This window comes from Hermetia illucens, chromosome 4 (genome assembly GCF_905115235.1).
Source record: "Hermetia illucens chromosome 4, iHerIll2.2.curated.20191125, whole genome shotgun sequence".
Taxonomy (NCBI): domain Eukaryota; kingdom Metazoa; phylum Arthropoda; class Insecta; order Diptera; family Stratiomyidae; genus Hermetia; species Hermetia illucens.
In genome coordinates this window covers 8,306,208-8,326,619 of record NC_051852.1, presented here as the reverse complement: position 1 = coordinate 8,326,619, position 20,412 = coordinate 8,306,208, and the positions used below count along the sequence as shown (strand labels likewise).

Genomic DNA, 20,412 nt, shown 5'->3' with positions numbered 1-20,412 from the left:
AATTGTATGGATTTCGTTGGATATGCTGCCAACGAGAGAAAAATTTCTTCATTACTCTGAATTGTCATTCGGTGCAAGTTCGCGGCGACTTATCTCAAATCAATAATGAAATATCGCAATAAAATCGATTAATTCAAGTGAAAATTTCATTCTAAAGTGACTTCACACAACTCGTAAGCCAGCTCTTCATAAAATATAAAAGAATATCCGTGAATATTAAGAAAACATCAAAAATACATCATTGAGAAATCTGACGAAGAGAAAAAATTGAGGGTGGATGATTTATTAAAATAGAGTGAGAAAGCTTATTGGGCTGTTGTTTAAGGAAAAATGTATTGGTCTTTGTCTAACTAGGGACGGAAGATTTCGAATAAGACCTTTTTGTTTATGTGGCAAAGTGATGGAAATGTCCCTGCCGTTGTGAGTTTGTTTCGCGTTTATTCAGTGAAAAAATGCAAAAAATTGCTAGAAAATTTGCTTCAAACAATTCCCTACTGTGCTCGAATATAATCGATTAGCGAAAACCGCTGAAATTCTATTAAAAAAAGGAGAAAACTTGCGAAACTTTTGTTCAACATTGATAGGATTTAGAGTTGAAATCGGGCAATAATACCCCGAAAATTACTCACACATCTGTCAATTTGTACGCACACACTGAAGACGTCGGTGTGTTCGTATTATGTCAGTTTTATTCCTGTCAGCCATGTTGAATTGTATAGAATTCGTGTCGGGTGTGTGCGAGATGTTGCGTTAATTTTCTTGAAAATATCGGTATTTTCTCATAATTGAAGGATTTTATTGATATCGGCCCGATTGCGATCTATGTTGGTCCTTAAATTGTATTCATAGAGCAAGTGGAATTGTTTGAAATACACCTAAAACGGGTGATTTGTTTCCTTACAGTCCTGTCCAATTAGAAGCAGTAAAAGTGTGAAGTCGAACAAAAAAAAAGTTCTTTCCCATATTATCCGACTAAAATTTCTGTTTGGTAAAGACTCTTCCAACTGTGCAGTAATTGATTGAACTAGAGTGAAATTAGCAGAACCGTCGCGAACATTGGTTACCGTTAAATTGTCGTGCCGTTGAGACAAGAAGTGACTTTGCAATCGAACGAGCTGCGAAAATGACGCAGAGTTTGCCGATCCGATTCCAGGAGCACTTACAGGTAAATCCGGTTTTTTTCTACGGTCTGGTATGCATGCATTGGATCTAGTAAGCAGAAAGTGGAGATGAGTCGGCTCCGTGAAAGTGGAGATAGTTGATGTCAAGGCGGCTTCTATGGAGAAGACGCCCCTTGAGAGGAGGCTTATCGTCGGTGATTGTGGCTTTCCGAAAAGTCGTTTACGATCAGTTGCCCTTCATTCGGTGGAAAATCTTACCTAGATGCTGATAGGCAAGCCATAAAATATCAATTGCCTTTTACGACGTGTCACGCGCTTGCATAATGTTATCTCAATTATGCCAATTTGATTGTGCAGAGATAATTCAGCTCTCGATAGTAATCCCGGACAGTGCTAGCGAGATAGATCCCCTATTTATTCCATAGTTCTACAATTTAAAAAGTGAAACTCGTTCAAATGCTAACCCGGCAATTGCGCTGTGTTGGAATACGGTGCCGAGTTGTTTTCGACGCCGGAATCTGACCGTGAGTCATCCCCCCGTGGTGAATCGCGCAGCCCAATAAGCAAACTTGCCTGGCACAGAGCCGTCAACCGCTCGGTGAAATGTCTGAGTCGTCATTCTCGAAGAACTGACAAAGAAATCGTCGGCGGCCGCGGGCTTAGATCATTCATATGTGCGCCGCGGTAGCATTGCACCTTAGCTCACTTTTCGTCCATTCATCTATCCGGCGGACCGTAGATCCGGCACCGGTTCAGCCTAAAAGAAAATCACGTTTGTATTTTATTTGCTTGTGCCCAGACTGCCTGCTGTGTCGCGGTTTATGTTTACGCCACGATTGGCGGATTGATCTGCTACGCGATAAGAGACGCAAAGTGAACATCTGGATTTGGGTGTCTCGGCCTGGTACTATCTTGCACGTAGTTTACGAGTATCGCGGAGAAAATTATCTTTGATTGATAACGAAGGGCACCCACGTAATTGTATTTCTCAGTCAGGTTGATGGGATTAGATTTGGAAGTGCCACAATTTGGGTAGTTTAAGGGAATGGTATTGGAAACTACCATGATTTGCCTGGTTACAGGTGTCATTCTCTTATAGTTTCGAAAATATTGTTTCCATTTTTATCTCCTCCGGCTTTGAAGCTCGGATTTTAGAGTACACTCAAAAAAGACTAAAAGTTATAAAAACCTCCGCACCAGTATCGATGAGGTAGTTGCGCCTGCTGAGAGGGTCGTAAATCTCGGCTATCTCGCGCCTCAAGTCGCTCACCTCATCCGTCGGTGGTTGAACGGCCGCCATGGTTGGGCGTACGTACACCTCCTACACCTGGTCGGCCGTCGCTGCCAGTTCCTCCAAGGAACCGGGGACGCAAGAGAGGATCGCCTGGGTGCCCTCCGGGAGCCGTCGCAGCCAGAGCAACTTGATCAGGTCATCGCCGATCTTGCTCCCACCCAATTGCCTCATTTCGCGAAGCAATTGGCTGGGAGTTCGATCACCCTACGTTAAACCCGCCAGCAAGTGGTCTAATTTTGCCGACTCGCTTGCCGACAGGCGCCTGATCAACTCGCTCTTGAGCTGCGTGTATGATGTCGACTTCACTACATCGGACACCAGAAGAATCGACTCTTTCATCCAGGCCGACCACCGCATAATTGAAGCGGGTCGCGTCCGATGTGATTCCGGACATTTGGAACTGCGCTTCCAAATGTATGAACCACAGCTCCGGGTTCCGCCGCCAAAATGGAGGAACACGCACGGCGAGGGCGTCCGATGGGCCTGCCGCGTCTTTGTTGTCGATCGACATCTTGACTAGTAAAAAGGAAACTTCTTTTCGACGCGAGTGTTAAAACGAAAACGCAGTGAAACTGTTCTAACTAAATGGCAGGCCGAACCCACATATTGCCACACACCGCCATATCGATGACTGGGGCATGATCCGAGCACCAAGAATCAGCCATTCTGACCGACAGCCAAGGAGCCATTCTGGTCTTGTACTCAGCGACGACATCTTCTAGGCTGATGGGGCAGTGCAGAGACGCGCTGAACTGTCTGGGCGGCACGTTCAAGGTCACCCTCCTCTGGTTTCCCGGGCATAGGAACATAGAGGGGGATGAACGGGCTGACGGATTGGCCAGACGAGGCTCTGCTCTTTGCCCCTTCGGCGAATACAGTCGGTGTTTTAAATAAAGGAGGTTCTTGGGCATGTTAAACTTCTATCGTCGTTTCCTGCCCAAGGCCGCCCAACACCAGTGCGTTTTGAAAGCGTACTTGTCTGCCCCCAAAACAAAAGACATACGTCAGCTTCGACTCCTGAGCTTTATAAGCCAGTTCACGTCCGACGTACAGCACGTGTCCGGCGGGGACAACATAGTTGTTGACGCTTTGTCACCTGTCTCCGAGGTAAACATCCCAGCCTCACTCGACTTTTCAGCTGTCGCCAAAGCGGGTTTCATCTGGGGGCGGAGTGATGTGGCGCAGCGGGGTTGACAAAATTCGAAATTTATTTCGAATGTTGGGAGACTGGAATCCACTGCATGGCGTGATCTAATGCTATGAATGCGTCGGGCAACATCCAGTTCAGTGTTACTATCGGTAGAAACCAAGCCTCCTAGATGTACAAATTGATAGGGGCCTTCGATCCCTTGCCCATTAATACAGTTATGCACAGCATTCAAGGAAAGAGCACATTTGATGGCAGCCCAATGCAGATCGATATTCTCAGGCGGGTTAGTATATTTGGCATCCCACCAGCGAGACAGCCGAGCGACACCTGGATCATGTAAGCTGTCGATGTTGATTCTGACTCCTTCCGAGGCCGATGTCATCGCCTCTTTTGTTACAGGATTTCAGGAATCAATTCTCAAATCTACTACAGATACCGAAGTGGTCGATCTTATTGGTCGCGCGATGTCGATCAGTTCAAATCCAACTGACCTTATGGCAGGCTCGGTGCTTGAACAATGTATTACCAATGGTGAGGCAGTGGAAAATGAAGAAATACACAAACATGCCACTATTATCGTTACGGTCACCGAGACCCTGTTTCCCCATCACAGGCCGGAGCAAGATATTATCACAGCCCACTTTGGCATTCAGGTCACTCATCACGATCGCAATGTAAACTTTAAGAAACTCTCCTGAACTGCTTTTTCCACTATTTCGGAAGTCTCCGTTGATACGTAGTACTGTCCTATTGTGAAGTTTTTTAACTTGGTCCAGAATCTGATAGTCCTAAGTCAAGAGAGCGCCTCTTGCGGTAGCCGTCAACAACAACCAGACACCGGATCCGCGTCTGCTACCACTTGGCTTTTCGGAGTACAAAAGCACATTGCAATTTGTCCGGCAAGAGGGTAAGGCCTTTGGAATTCCTGCTCGAGTAGGAGAAAACGAGCACTCTGGGGATGCTTCTAGTGTTATGGCTAAGATCAAGTTGTAGGAAAATTGCTTGGCACACCTGTTTTCTATCTAAGATATTTCAAAAAATCTGAACTTATCTCACCAATGCAGGACTTTCGGGGAGTTCTACAATCATTTAAAAGTAATTAGTCAAAGATGATCTCTAGGATATTTTCTGAATTGGTTCATGTTCAATTCTAACTTGACGGAATAAGTGCGACACATATTTGATCCTTTTAGGCTTCCTTTAATACCATTGTGGTTTGTCTTCCCTTTGGATCTGAGGCTTGCTAACAGCGTGGTGAGAAGAATTCTACCTTACTTTGTGGGAGACTCTATCTTAGATGACGGAACTTCATTCCCAAAGAACGTTTCAATCTTACAAAACCTGAATAACTTTTTTGAGCTCCCAGTTCTCCACAGTGCGAGCGTGGCTGCGGCGGCGTCTCTGGTGGCTGCGGCTGCTTCTCTGGTGACTGATGCGGCGTCTCTGGTGGCTGCGGCTGCTTCTCTGGTGACTGATGCGGCGTCTTCGGCTTCTGCCTGATAGCGGTGGCTGTTGAGATGAAGTCAATTGTGGCCTTATTTGAGTTTAAGACCGCGGTTGCCAAACAATCGTTCGTTTCTAGGTTGCTGCTGCCAATGTTGAAAGGTGGTCGCGCTCGTTGAACTTCTGATGCGTCGGTTCTCCGAGTGGTTCTGGATACGTGGCAAATGATGGGTTCGCTGCTGCAACAACGGTGGCGGAGTCTTCTGACAGCTGAATAGCCGACACTTTCAATTTTCGCATTCGCCACTTGTTGAGCGGCCTCAGTCGCTGCAAACGAATTGCTCTCAGTTACACAAGTAATGGGATATGAGAATTTTGTTTTCCTTCATGGACAAATTCTTGCATAGGAACTAATGTGAATTTCTTTTCCTGGATCAATCCAGAGAATGTCAACATGATGCAACTAGGAGTCACAAAACAGTCAAACAACATCGAATTCTCGGCAATGGATTTTTTTAATTTTTAGATCCGTTACTCAAACTTTTTGTTACGGGGTCACCAATTTAACTAAAATAGTCCATTTCTTTGCAAACCACAATTTTTAGGTACACCGGAACATAGACTAGGTTTTTTACAATCAATACTCGATAGATATAATAATTAGAATTTATTAAATTTTAATGAATCAGTAAGAGCAAAAGACTATTTACACGTTAGGGACAGAAGAGACAGATCTCGCTTCATGTGTTTCTTTCTGCCCCTAACTCATGGCACACTTTCCTCGCTTGTCCTCCATTTATTCAAAGCACTGCAATGAGAGCAGCTCATAGGCTAATTCGATTAGATCTATGGGAAAACAACGTATGTGGGGGGCACAGAGCATTGGAAGAGTTACTGGGAGGACTAAATCCAGTTCTTACAATGCCTTCCGATTCTCGTGTCCCCATACATCTGTTTGGTAGAAGATATGTAGTTACCCTGAAGCGTAGAGAGGACTGGGAAGACCCAGAGGAATGCGTGGCGGGATATACGGAAGTCTTCTACACCGATGGCTCAAAAACAGAAGAGGGTTCTGGAGCCGGAGTCTACCTCTCGAATAAAAACGAGAAGTGGGCTTTTCCTTTGGGACAATAGCAACGGTTTTTCAAGCCGAAGTTTATGCGATCCTAAGGGTGGCAGACTGGGTGATTGACGAGCGGTTGAAAGGCAGCAATCTGCAGTGGCAGTCAAGCTGCGCTGAGGGCATTGAGCAGTCCTTTGATAACCTCGAAAATCGTCCAGGAATGCAGAAACCGTTTGAACTCTATGTCTAGATTCAATATGGTGTAACTACTCTGGGTACCTGGTCACTGTGGCATAGAGGGAAATGAAATCTCGGACGCGTTAGCGAAAGAGGGGTCAATCTCCCCTATGCCGGAACCGGAGCCAGCAATTGGAGTATCAGTAGCATTGGCTAAATCTGTTTTCAAAAACTGGGAACAAGTTTCCCATAATGACAGGTGGCAGAGCCCAAATGCTGCTCGATACACCAAACTTTCCTGCCAGAACCGAACATACGTACCACAAAGTTTATCCTGTCGAAAAGCAGGAGGACTTGCAGGTGTATTATGGGCATTCTGACAGGCCATAATTGACTAGCTGGGCATATGCTCAGAATAGGAATTACCGAAGATGATACGAAGCGGAATCCACGGAGCATTTCCTATGTGAATGCCCCGCCTATGGACGCATCAGGCATCAGATCTTTGGTGCCGATGTTCTCCAATTACGACGGGTAGCATCACATCCACTAACGGAAATCCTGCGATGCGTTAACGAATCCGGAATATTCCATTAGACGGGGGTGGCGTTTCGAAAATATTCTTTCCATTTTTATCTCATCCGGCTTTGAAGCTCGGATTTTAGAGTACACTCAAAAAAGACTAAAAGTTATAAAAATTTCTACATAAACCACGCCTATGACAGGGGCGAAATTTGGGGGTGCAATCTTTGGCTATCTAAAAGGGATTTGGGTTAGTTGGTCACAGACCTCGGCAGCGGTATTAATGGTCTCCAAAATTATTGATTTCTGTAGCATGAGCAAGGATTCGTGTGATATCATCTGAACATTGTGGGCCTAAGTGAAGTTAGATGATGGGACTCTGGCGGCACTAGGCTTTTGTATTCTGGTAAATTTTGTTAAGGGAAAGTCGCACCGCGTCCTTGAAGAACTATTGTGGCCCTTTTACTGGTTATAGTGTACCTGTTTATCATAGTATCTCAAGCAGGCCTGTAACCGTTAGGAACTTTAGTATGTTCCCCACTTCCAGAAGTTTCAGCTTTGCATCTGATATTAAGTGTTCTCCCAGATGTATCGACCTACTTTGCACAAGTGCCGGACACTGTCCCAGGACGTGCATAGAGGTTTCTTCCTCCTCCTCACAAAACCTGCAGGCAGTGTCCGTAGATATCCCTAGCTTCCCTAGGTGATAGTTCAGCCGACAATGACCAGTGAGAATTCCCACTATGATTCGGAGGTTCTTTTTGGTGAGGTTTAAGCAATCCTTTGTACGCATGGGTTCGTATCCCCCAATAAGCACCCTGGACTGCTCCATCCCTGGTAGGCCCGCCCAATATAGTTCCCTCAACCGTTTCTCTTCGTTTCTTAGATTCATAGCCGTGAAACCGTTTCCGATTCCACAGAAGGGTTCTGGCCCGTGTAAAGGCATCCCTGCTCCCTTCTTGGCTAGTTCATCCGCTACCTCATTGCCTTCCAACCCAGCATGGCCTGGAACCCAAAGTATCCAGACCTTGTTGGACGAGCCGAGTGTATTCAGTCTCTCAAGGCATTCCCATACCAGTTTAGAGTTCACCTGGTTGGACCTAAGTGCCTTGATCGCTGCTTGGCTATCGGTGAGAATAGCTATGTTCTGCCCCCTGTAGTTCCTTTGCAGATTAAAGGAGGCACATTTGTCTATGGCGTATGCTAGTGTACCTGCCCATTGGCTCAAAGTACATTTTCCTTGGACCAATGACACCGGTATCCGCTCCCTCTGCTGTGAGATATCCGTCAGTGTACAAAGTAATCAGTTGCTGGTTTAAGCCGTATGTCGCAGCCACGCTCTCCCAGTTTGCCTTGTTACTCCAACGTGTTTCAAACTTCTTATCGAAGTGAAACCTCGTTGTCATGTTGTCCCTCGGTATCAGTAATTCGGGATACCGCCTAGAAAGGATATCAATCTTCCTTCGATTTAGGCAGCTCTCCGCCTCACTCATACTACCGGCCATCCTGAATATTGATCTCCTTGCCTGCATCTGTATGTGCAGATGGAGAGGAGTCAATCCCAGAAGGACCTCCAGGGATGCAGTTGGGCATGTTCTCATTGCCCCACTGATACACACGCAAACCAGCCTTTGGAGCTTATGTAATTCCCTGGCTTGTGTGCTGAGTTGGGTTCTTTCTGCCCAGATTACTGCTCCATAGGTAATCATTGGCCTTACTATTGCAGTATATATCCAAAGTAGTATCTTCGGGCTGCAACCCCATTTTTTCCTGCTATGGATCTGCAAGTCATTAGAGCCCTCGTAGCTTTTCGACAAGTGTTTCCGACATGTGTCTTCCAGAGTAATTTTTGGTCTAGCGCGATTCCCAAATATTTGACCTCTGTTTCTCGTTTCACCTCCATATCATGTTATGTTATGGCTTTCAGGTGATCCAGCTTACGCCTCCTAGTGAATGGTGCTATGGTGGTTTTGGTTGGGTTGATCCGCAGTCCCACCTTCCTGCACCAGGCACTAGTAACCCTTAATCCAGTTTGGATTCTATCACATAGGGTATCTTCATATTTGCCCCTACAGATTAGAACAATGTCGTCCGCGTAACCCTGGACTTGTATTCCAGTATTAGTTAACACGTCCAGGAGTTCATCCACTACCATGCTCCACATCAGCGGCGATAGTACTCCACCCTTTGGACAGCCTTGAGCGGTGTTCATGATAATAGAATTTGTACCTGTTTGTACCTCTATTTGTCTGCTTTCTAGCATTTTGCCCATCCAGAGTACTAGGGTGTTTCCCACTCCTTTGCGGCTCAGGGCATCCTGTATCTCTGTGTGCGATGTGTTGTGGAATGCTCCTCCGATATCCAAAAACGCGCACAGTGCAATTTCTTTTGTTTCTATGGCGTCCCGTAGTACCTCTGTCAGCTGATACAGAGCAGTTTCAGTTGACTGTCCTGCCCGGTAAGCGTGTTGACAGTGATGTAGGGGATTACGCTTTAGAGCGTTAGTTCTAATATAGTTGTCTATGACCTTCTCCACCGTTTTGAGTACGGACGATGTTAGGCAGATTGGTCTGAAAGATTTAGGGTGAAAAGGATCCTTTTTACCCGCTTTCGGAATAAAGACCACTTTTGCCCGTCTCCATGCCCTTGGTATGTAACCCAGTGCTATGCTCCCCCTTACCACCCTCAGAAGAGACTCTAAGATAATTCCTAGGCCTCTCTGGATAAGTGCTGGGAAAATGCCATCTACTCCGGGAGATTTCATTGGTTGAAAAGTTCCCACTGCTCATCTTAGCCTAGCTTCTGAGCATACCTCTTTTGTTAGTTTCCAGCTCTCTTTCCTCCCCCTTTTATTCGTTGTTGGCGTGTCAGGCAGATTATTGTCGCCTGCCGCCGAGGGGTAGGACCCCGGGAAATGAGTTCTGAGAAGCAGGTGTACCCTGTCCTCCTCATTCTCGGTGAATGTCCCATCTTCCTTTTTCAAGCAGACAGAGGATATTCCCCCGTCTTTGGCTACCGCCTTGTACAGCCTGGTTGCTTCTGTGATCTTTTCAATCCCTTCACAGAATTCCCTAAAGTTGTTCCGTTTCGCTTCCCTGATCGCGTTGCTATACGCAGTCAGTGCATTTTTACACCTCCGCCAGTCCCCGGTTTGTTTTGCCCGGTTAAAGAGTTTTCGTACCTCCGTTCTCATTCTGGCTAGGTTCTTGTTCCACCATGGTACATCCCTTGATGACTTGACTGTCTTGGCCGGACAGCTGGCCTCATATGCCGATTGTGTTGAGGTTTTCCACCACCGTTTCTAATTCCAGTTCGCCCCTGATGTCACCGCCCCCTTGAAGGTGGGCAATGTTGTTGCTCAGGTGCATTGTGTAGGATTCCCAATCCGTTCTCTTGGAATTCCTTATTATTCTTTTTATTTCGGAGTTACCCTCAATGTCGAATCTGATTATCCTGTGATCAGACATTGAGGGTTCATCCGACACCCTCCAATTCCTGACCATCCCGTTCATTAGGGTATTTCCTAGAGTTATATCTAGTACCTCTTGTCTGGTGCTGGTCACAAATGTTGGAGTGTTCCCTACGTTGTATATTTCTAACTTATTACTAAGAATAAATTCGAGAAGGTACTCACCTCTACGATTAGTATCGCTGCTTCCCCACGCTTCGTGGTGGGCGTTGACATCGCAGCCGAGAAGAAGTGGTAACGCCCTCTCCTCGCAATACTCCATCAGCTTTGCGACTTGTTCCGGTGGAGCCCGGCTCTCGTCTCCTGGGAAGTATCCTGATGCTACAACTACCTCTCGAGTGCTCCTCCCGGCTTCCAATGAGACTTGGATAGCCACAAGGTCCCCGGTTAAGGACTCTGATAGACATATGTATTTTAAATTACGTTTGAGAATTATGCAAGCTCTTGGTTTTTCAGAAGAGGAGTCCCAAATTACCTGCATGTCTCCTCCTTGCAGACCGCGAATCTGCCCCCGGTACACCCAGGGCTCTTGAGCCAGCACTGTTCCAATGTTCTCCTTGGAATTTGCCCTTGCAATCACTGCAGATGCAGCTCTCGCATGGTGGAGGTTTATCTGGGCTATCCTAGTGCTGGCCATTGGCTCCGTTATTGTTTGGAGCTCTTCTCCACTGTCGGAGTGTCACCCTCCTCCTCCGACATGGTGCTTTCCTGCGCGTCACTGTCCACCCCGAGCCCAAGGAGTCCTAGGTCTAGGTCGTCCAGCTTCTGCTCTTCACTGGGCAGCAGGTCTATTTCCCTGGTTGATCCAGTTCTTTCCGCCTCTATGGCTTCCGCGACTTCTTGAGGGACCTCGGTAAGTTTTCCACCCGATGCCTCCTCCGAGGTCTCTTTCCTTGGCTTTTCCTTGTGCACATGCACGGGTATGTTGCCAAATCGGTAGTTGATATGACAACTCCGACGCTTAATTGCCTCCAGGGATCGGTCATCTACCCCGATCGTGAGGAGTTTACCCTTTTCCTCCACCTTGCTTCTGAAGACTCTCCATAGTCGAGTATGGAGATCTTCATTCTGAGCAATTAGGAGTCTCATAAGGTCTTCTGTTTCTATTGCTGCGGCCTTTGACAGAAAAACTGTCACCATGTGGGCTCCTGGTATATCATCCCCAGCACATGTTGACAGTTCTACCGCTTCCCAACCTGGCAATCTAGGGATTATGGTTTTAACCCATTCTGCGGTGCCTTCCGTCGCGCAGTCCACCAGTATAAGGCCTGGTCGAAAGCGTATCCCGGTGAATACCAGTTTCGACGTCCAACCCTTGATCATCTGCTTGACGACAAGTTCCTCAATGATTTCCTGTTCCTCCCGAGTGAGTATTGGCTCGGGAAACCTTTTTGGCAGTATGGCCAGTCGAATGCCCTTGACCGCACTAGCATAGCTAATGCCGGGCTTCCTGGGTCCTGCCTTCACTCCTGACCTGCCCGGGTTTTCTCCTCCCGTGGGTTCAGGTCTGGATTTTTTGGGAGCATTCCCTTCACTCGGGCTGATCTCTGCTGCTCCCCGCTTTCTCGGCTCCTAAGCCATCTCTGGCTTAGGTCTGTCCTGGGCCTTCTTAAGGGCCTCTTCTGGTTTCAGGCCTTCCTTCAGATAGCGCAGGTACCATTTAACCCCGGCGCCACTGAGACCTGTTTCCTTCCTGACGTCTGTTATATTTATCTCAGACGTGCTTTTGCTGGTCCCTGCTCTTTGAGCAGTGGTGTTCGTTGGCTGTAGTCCATCCAGTATACCAATGCTCACCTTGGATCCACTGCTTGACGTCCCAACTTCTCCCTTCTTGGGTGTAGTCACCTGGCTCTCAGTAATTCGGAGACGTGCCTCCGCCTGATTAACCAGTTTTGGTGCGGTACGGGGCCCCGCTTTTTTGGTTTTTGTTTTCTTTTCTAGTTTTGTACTCATTTGATTCCCACGAGTATGGGGGTTAAGAGGTCCGCCGTGCCATAGCCCCCCGTAGCACGGTAAGGTCTAACTTACTCACTGAGGCGACCAGGTATCAGTGAGGCTCCGTTCGAATACAGTCAGTTACCCCCGACTGCAAACTATCCAATGGGCACGATTCGCATGACACCCTGGATTGGGGGAGGTGTTTTTCGACTCCCCAGTCTAGATCCGTAGCGTTTTGTTAATAGTAGGGTCACCTCGTACAGGGTGTGGCTATCACCACTCACTAACAGTCTTGGTAGACGAGAGGCTTGGCCCCTGAAAAGCACACACCGTCCCAGAGGAGAGACAACTCATCCTTAGAGATAGGTTGGCCTCAGGGAGCTATGTGCTGCATCAGTCTATCCTGCAGTGCACTGCTTGACCCCCTGTATTTGTACATAAAACACACCTATGACGGGGCGAAATTTGCGGGTGTAATCTTTGGCTATCTAAAAGGGATTTGGGTTTGTTGGTCACCGACCTCGGCAGCGGTATTAATGGTCTCCAAAATTATTGATTTCTGTAGCATGAGCAAGGATTCGTGTGATATCATCTGAACATTGTGGGCCCAAGTGAAGTTAGATGATGGGACTCTGGCGGCACTAGGCTTTTGTATTCTGGTGAATTCAGTAGCATTAGACTTGAATCTGTTCGCTACAAAACAAATATTGGCGCAACTATGCCGAGCAACTATACGTTTTTCGGGAAACGCAACGAAATGGTGACATTACGCAATTGAGAGTGAGGTGAATGGTACGGTAGACTTTGAAAATTCTTTGCTCGAAAATGGAAGCATGGTCTTGGTGGACGTAATATTAACGGCCAAAGATTTGGAGATTTCTCTCACATTCATCTTCTCATTGTTTGCGGCATATTACTGTAGCAGACCTGCCACAAAGTCGGTTGGATTCCGGAAAAATCGTGATAAATAGAACTTTGGGAGTTGCCTTCTGAATGTACAAAACGAAAGGGGCGTGATAGAGCGTGCGATTCGATGTTTTCCGTTCTTTTGTTTTTGGGGCTGACGTTACCACCATGTACTTCGTCTTGTCTTCATTAATTTGCAGCCCGAGGTCTCGCGCCGCCTGCTCGATGTGGATGAAGGTAGACTGTACATTTCGGGTTGTTCTTCCCATACTGTCAATATCGTCAGCGTAGGCCAGTAGTTGGGTGAACTTGAAGAAGATGGTGTCTCTCGCATTGTCATCTGCTTCGTGAATCACTTTCTCTAGGGCCAGATTAAAGAGGACGCATGATAATGCATCCCTTTGTCTTAGACTCTCGTTCATGTTGAAGCGCGTCGAGAGTGATCCTGCTGCTTTTATCTGGCCTCGCACATTGATCAGGATCAGCCTAGTCAGTCTTGGCCGTGTACAGTTTTATCCTGGCTGGTGTCCGGATAGCTGAATGGTTAGAGCATAAGGCTGTCGTACGGAAGGTCGCGGTTCAAATCTCACTGGTGGCAGTGGAATTTGTATCGTGATTTGACGTCGGATACCAGTCGACTCAGCTGTGAATGAGTACCTGAGTCAAATCAGGGTAATAATCTCGGGCGAGCGCAATGCTGATCACATTGCCTCCTAGTGTATCGTTACGGTTTTGAATGAAGTGCTCTAACACACTTCAAGGCTCTGATCCAATATGGATTGTTGCGCCAACAATTATTATTATGCTGTCTGAGGTGGCTTTAAAGTTGACAAAGAGATGGTGCAACTGATGTCCATATTTCAGTTTTTCCATCGCTTGCCGCAGAGAGAAAATCTGATCTGTTGCTGATTTGCCTGGAGTGAAGCCTCTTTAGTATGGGCCAATGATGTTCTGGGCGTATGGGGCTATCCGGCCTAGCAAGATAGCGGATAATATCTTATAGATGGTACTCAGCAACGTGATTGCTGCACTGTGTGATATTTCCCTACCCAACCACCAACCTGGAGAAAAGTTGGTACAATTTATCCCGTTTTTAGATGCGGGAGATTCGCATTCATCCTTCTCCGTCTGCAGCCTTTCGTTAAAAAAGAGCTCCCAGCGGTCACTACGTGGAGGTGGAGATCGAGTTTGGCAGTAGAGTTATTGGTGTTGGTTCAGCATGCGTTTCCCAGGTTTTATGCTCCATCCACGTTTTGCACTGGGACCTATACTACCCTATGACATCATTCACCATCATCATCAACGGCGCAACAACCGGAATCCGGTCTAGGCTTGCCTTAATAAGGAACTCCAGACATCCCGGTTTTGCGCCGAGCTCCACCAATTCGATATCCCTAAAAGCTGTCTGGCGTCCTGACCTACGCCATGGCTCCATCTTAGGCAGGGTCTGCCTCGTCTTCTTTTCCTATCATAGATATTGCTCTTATAGACTTTCCGGGTGGGATCATCCTCATCCATACGGATTAAGTGACCCGCCCACCGTAACCTATTGAGCCGGATTTTATCCACAACCGGACGGTCATGGTATCGCTCATAGATTTCGTCATTGTGTAGGCTACGGAATCGTCCATCCTCATGTAGGGGGCCAAAAATTCTTCGGAGGATTCTTCTCTCGAACGCGGCCAAGAGTTCGCAATTTTTCTTGCTAAGAATCCAAGTTTCCGAGGAATACATGAGGACTGGCAAGATCATAGTCTTGTACAGTAAGAGCTTTGACCCTATGGTGATACGTTTCGAGCGGAACAGTCTTTGTAAGCTGAAATAGGCTCTTTTTGCTGACAACAACCGTGCGCGGATTTCATCATCGTAGTTGTTATCGGTTGTGATTTTCGACCCTAGATAAGAGAAATTTTCAACGGTCTCAAAGTTGTATTCTCCTATCCTTATTCTTCTTCGTGTTTGTGTTTGACCAGTGCGGTTTGATGTTGTTGGTTGATTCGTCTTCGGTGCTGACGTTGCCACCATATGCTTTGTCTTGCCTTCATTGATGTGCAGCCCAAGATCTCGCCCCGTTTGCTCGGTCTGGATGAAGGCAGTTTGTTCGTCTCGAGTCGTTCTTCCCATGATGTCGAGATCGTCAGCATAGGCCAGTAGTTGAGTGGACTTAAAGAGGATCGTACCCCTTGCATTTACCTCAGCATCACGGATCATTTTCTCCAGGGTCACGTTACCGGCTGGATCCCATCCGACCCAAAAATATTAAATTAGGATTCATCGGAGAATATTACAGTTTGCCACTGTTCTAGTGTCCAATTTTCCTGATTGATGTTGATGCATCAATTTCTGTCCCAATGACATCCTTACACTCTTTTTAATATCCGATGAACTTTTGAACCGATCGTGGCTCGGAATTTTTTCAAAAACTCAGCTACAGAGGACTAACTAAAGCCTACAACGACCGCTATTTGTCGTGTGCTACATTTTTCATTGAATAAGTCAATTATTTCTCCTTTGTCGATATCACTCATTTTACGTGCTTTGCCACTGCGCGAAACTGCAATGTAACGGTGCTAATACTTTCTTTACATCTGTATACAATAAAAAACTGCTTGTCAATTCAAATTAAAATAACGGATTTTCGCGAGACTAAGTAGGTCACATTTAACTGACCGGCTTTTTTGCCTAGTACTGTATTCTCTTCCACTTTTCTTGCGTTCTTCGATATGTTTTGAAGCTGGTTGTGCTCATAAAACAGCAGCCCTCATAGAAACACTAAGTTATTGAGAGAATATTTTTCCCCCTGTTGACGTCGACGATGCATTTAGATTTAGATTTACTTTCCTGACCACACAAATGATGTCCTTCAGTTTAATAAGATTCGGATTTTCCAAAATTTAGCTAGTTCAAATATCAGTTGATATGATAGGGTAACAGTGATACCCTATTTTCTGTCAACCCTGTATACTACCTTGACCAAAAAGTTCCCGGAATTCATTAAAAAAATAAACACTGCCTGTTTATTGTTGAAAATCGATATTGTCCCCTTCAAAATAGTCTCTATCAACTGCAACGCACTTATGCCAACGCTTGATCCGGTCCTCGAAGCATTTTTAAATCCATATTAGGTATCTGCATTAGGGTTATCTTCGATTTTTCCATTATCTCCTCTCGGCTACTGAAACGCGTTCCTCTCAGTGGTTTTTTGATTCGATTGAAGAGGAAGAAATCGGATGAGTGAATTCGGTGGTTGTTGGAATGTATTCGTGTTGTTTTTGGCCGAAAACTTGCGGATAATGATGACATTGTGCGACGGTGCATTATCGTGGTGCAAAATCCACGAGTTGTTCGCCCACAAATGCTTGTGTTTTTGAAGGACTGACGCACGCAAACGTCTCAAAACCCCCAAATAGTATTCCTTGTTGACAGTCTGACCTTGTGGCAAGAATTAACTATGCACCACACAGTGGTAATCCATGAAAATCGTGAGCATCGCCTTCTTCTTTGACTGGACGGTCTTGGCTCATCCGTCGCGTGCCATTCACTCGTCTGATGTGTGGACTGCGTGTCGTACTCATGAACCCAAGTCTCGTCTCTAGTAATGATGCGTTTGGTGAATGTTCGGTCAGAATCAGCCATGAAAATCATGTCTTTGGCGATATACACATGGTCCTTCTTTTGCATGAAATTCTCGAAAATGGTGAACACATGTACTCAACTCGACGTAACTTTCACAACTGATGATGAAATAACGCCAAACTTTGGCAGCAATATCAGTGACATTTCAACAACACACACAAAAAGAAGGACAGCCGAGTGCTAAGAGCGCCACACGGCGATCATTGCAGGAACTTTTTGATCAAGGTAGTGTAACAATTTCCTAATAACAAACAACCATTATCCTTAATTGTGGACGATTCCCTCATTTATCAGTTGTTACGAATTTTTATGTTCCCTAAGCCTTGCATAAATCTCATTATCTTAGAACTACTTAAGCATTGGCCAACTGTCGATTATTATGTATGTCTTAAAAACTCCATTCGATAGATAAATTTGAAAATTCTCCAACTTTTCTGGTAAATATTTTTGAAACTTTCATGTTTTAAAAAGAGAGAAAAAACTGATGCGCAAATATGCTTCTATAATATTGAAAAGCAAGAAGAGAACAATATTTTTAACCCAAATATTCATCAATCATTACTGATTGCAGCGTTCCATAAAGCTTTCATTGTATATCGAAATGTTCGTTTAATGCTATAAGGGTAGAAACCTACTTGCACAGAACAATATCATTATTGCAGTGTCCAAAAAAAATAATGACCTTTTGTACTATTTCTTCCTGAATAAATTTACATTTCGTTCTTCAGTCCGACCACATTCGCATCTTTGCCAACTATCTTCAAATTTGTGACGTAAATACTGCACAACTGTTATATTCATTAGATTATTCGAGCTGAATATCTGCTTTGATTTATACTTTATTTAATGGTGTGTTCAGTGCCCATTTCGGTCTTTAGCAGTTCAAGGAAGGCATACTAAGGAAGCAGCGATATCAACAACAATGTGCTGCGAAAGTTACTCATCACTTTCATAGTCGACGTTTTTCATTATTTCGAGCTTGCTTAATAGGCCCAACTAGTGAGGCGAGCAGCCAACTGGTCGTGATTAAGTACACAACTATTTAGAGATTCGTGGAAGGCTTTATGTGGGCATTTTGGCTTTTTTTTATCACAGAAAACGGATAACGATAAGGGGTGTCAATTCGAGTGGGATGATGAAATGGTCATTTGTGTAGTCTGCAGAGATATCGGGTTTGTGTAGAGTATGAGGTATAATGTCTGGAATCTTGTTTCCAGGCCGAACAGAGGAGTTATATTTAGAGAAAATGAGATGGGAAGCTGATATTCGCTTTAAAAATACTTCACATATTAGAATAATACTCTCAAGCAAATTCCACTTGCCAACATGCCTGCCAACCATTGTAACACAAGCCAAATTCTTAAGAAGGATGAAATGTAGGAAAAAGCACTTATGCGAGCATTTTAAAACCCCTCGAGTTTTCATAAACATTGTTGAACAATAAATTCAATGTCATTTTTTAAGGACGAAAAATAAGTGGGGGAACACTAGGCTTTAGTCCATTTACACATCTGACCTGATTTACGGAAAAAATCGATGAATTTAATTATTCTGTCCGCCTATATATAAATTAATGGCAACTCGAGCATTGGCTTTCGAGCACTTTACAGTTTCCAATTTATCAGTTCATCGACTAATGACTCCAAAGGGACGTGAACATCATACTTACATAGTCCTATCGCTGCACATTATTTTTCACTGGAGCGTGAAGGAAGGACACTTCGACGCCAATAGTGAGAGATAGGTGAAGATAAATGTTAATGTGCAGTTCGTGAGGTGAACATACTAAGTACACGAAAAATGACTTGACTCCTAAAACAAATGGACTTTTTTTTAAAGAAAAATGAAGCAGCTAAGATGAATATAAATGGAGCACAATATTCTCATTTTATTGGATATTTTCATTAGAACCGATAGCCATATGGTTTCAATTTATAATATATCTAACTTTCATGGTTTCGTAAATTAGAATTACAGTCCCATTGCCGATAGCGATGGTGGCTCCTACAGACCAGACTAAGCTCATAACAACTCATATCGCGAAACCATAGAAAAAAATTGCCAGTCATCTATGACTCAATCATTTCTAAGCAAACAGTAACAATAATTTGATTAAATAGAGCATTGAACTGATTGACCCGTATTCCGAACACTTAAAATTGTGAAAACATCATCTCAGATTTCATATGACAACAAAAGGAAAAACGCCCCCACGATAGTACACTATCGTCTCGCATCGTGTCAGTGAATAAATCTTGAGATCTCAATATGCTCACTTAAACGATTCAAGTTAAAAGCGGCTCTAAAGCATTGTTACATTTCCTGTCGCCTAAGTTGAGCTAGAAGGAAAATGTTTCAATGAGAATCAATAAAAGTTTTTACATGAGAAGAAAGTGATGCTATAAATGGGGCAAATGCAGCAACAGAAGCGGACTATTAGATGTAATAGAGAGGGCATGTCCACAGTACTTTTTTGTACTCGACGAATGAGGAGAGGAGTAGAAGATGATTTACGGTGGATATTTGAAGCAATAAAAGATATTATTGCTGTAATTCAATTTTGAGGAGAAAAAGCGTGGATCAGTGTCCAAGATTATGAATGGAACGAAGAGCTTTACAAAATAAACAATTGCTACTAATGGTTGAAAAATGTTTACGAATGTTTGTTATGACAGTTGTTGTCTATAACCATTATTAGCCTTTAAAATATGTGCCCGGTCTGCACTGAATCCCAGAGTGTTTTATTGACGTTGTTCGAGTTTTCCGATTAGGGAAGACAGTGAACCTAGAACAACTTCTGCAGAATGAAAACTGGAAATATCCAAAGACAGATTGGATTACTAATAGAAGAGATCTGTTCTTTGTGTCGACAACGGAAGTGATAATGGCCATTCTGAAAGCATATTTATTTTATCAATTGGCACAAAAGCTCGTGCTTTGCAAAGTGATTTCTGTTATTTGGCCAAATTTGGAATATATGGCTGTCCTAAAACCCCTATGGGTGGAATAGCGCGTTGAAATGAAGATACGAAATTCATAATTTACGATCCATTGCAAAAATATATTGAAATCACCCAGTCACATTTACATTGCACGAAAATGGAATGTTCATACTGCGAACGTAGAAGAAAATATAAATTCCAAAAAAAAACATTTTCGGGTTTATTATGATACTAAGCAATAGTAGTAGTAGAAGTAAATTATATGACGAAGGTATTTGTTGGCAGTTGTTAGAAATATTGATCTAGACTGAAAATCGATTGTTGCCCCGTTGATGATATTCAAAGAATAAAATTACGTTTCATTTGGTTAAATGTGAAGTACTTAATATTTACACTAGCAAAACAAATACGTGTCTTCCCGCTAAATATCGACACCCTCACTGGAAAGACCGCAAGAGTCCTTCAGAAAGGCGCGTTGATGTCTGCGCTCTACAAGAGACCCGATGGTGTGGTGCCAAAAGCTACAACATAGAATGCGAACATTGTAAAAATGGTTATAAACTTCTCTATTTTGGTAGCTCACACACTCAATACAGTGTTGGCATTGCCATTTCAGAGGGTTTCCGTGAAGGAAAAAGGGGGTGTAAAATTTTTTTCACCGAATATAGGCATGCTGGGTATCAAATGAAAGGTCTCGACTAGTACTTTTTAGTTCTGAGAATTGTTAGAAAGGCGGGGAGTGGGAGGGGTC

General features: G+C 44.6%; 1 protein-coding gene across 5 annotated transcripts in view; it reads left to right on the top strand.

Moving 5' to 3' along the window:
• Positions 1–25: 25 nt before the first annotated feature.
• The window catches only part of LOC119655291 (clathrin heavy chain), a 35,996-nt gene continuing 15,609 nt past the window's right edge, over positions 26–20,412 (top strand). For 2 of the 5 annotated variants that reach the window (XM_038061108.1, XM_038061112.1), the window contains exons 1-2: positions 26–173; positions 904–1,165. In XM_038061108.1, the coding sequence (XP_037917036.1) occupies positions 1,124–1,165 (42 nt within the window). In that variant the 5' untranslated portion in view covers positions 26–173; positions 904–1,123. Of the gene's footprint in view, positions 296–357; positions 421–476; positions 1,166–20,412 lie in introns of those variants that run through there. The other 3 variants (XM_038061110.1, XM_038061111.1, XM_038061109.1) reach the window with 3 other exon arrangements.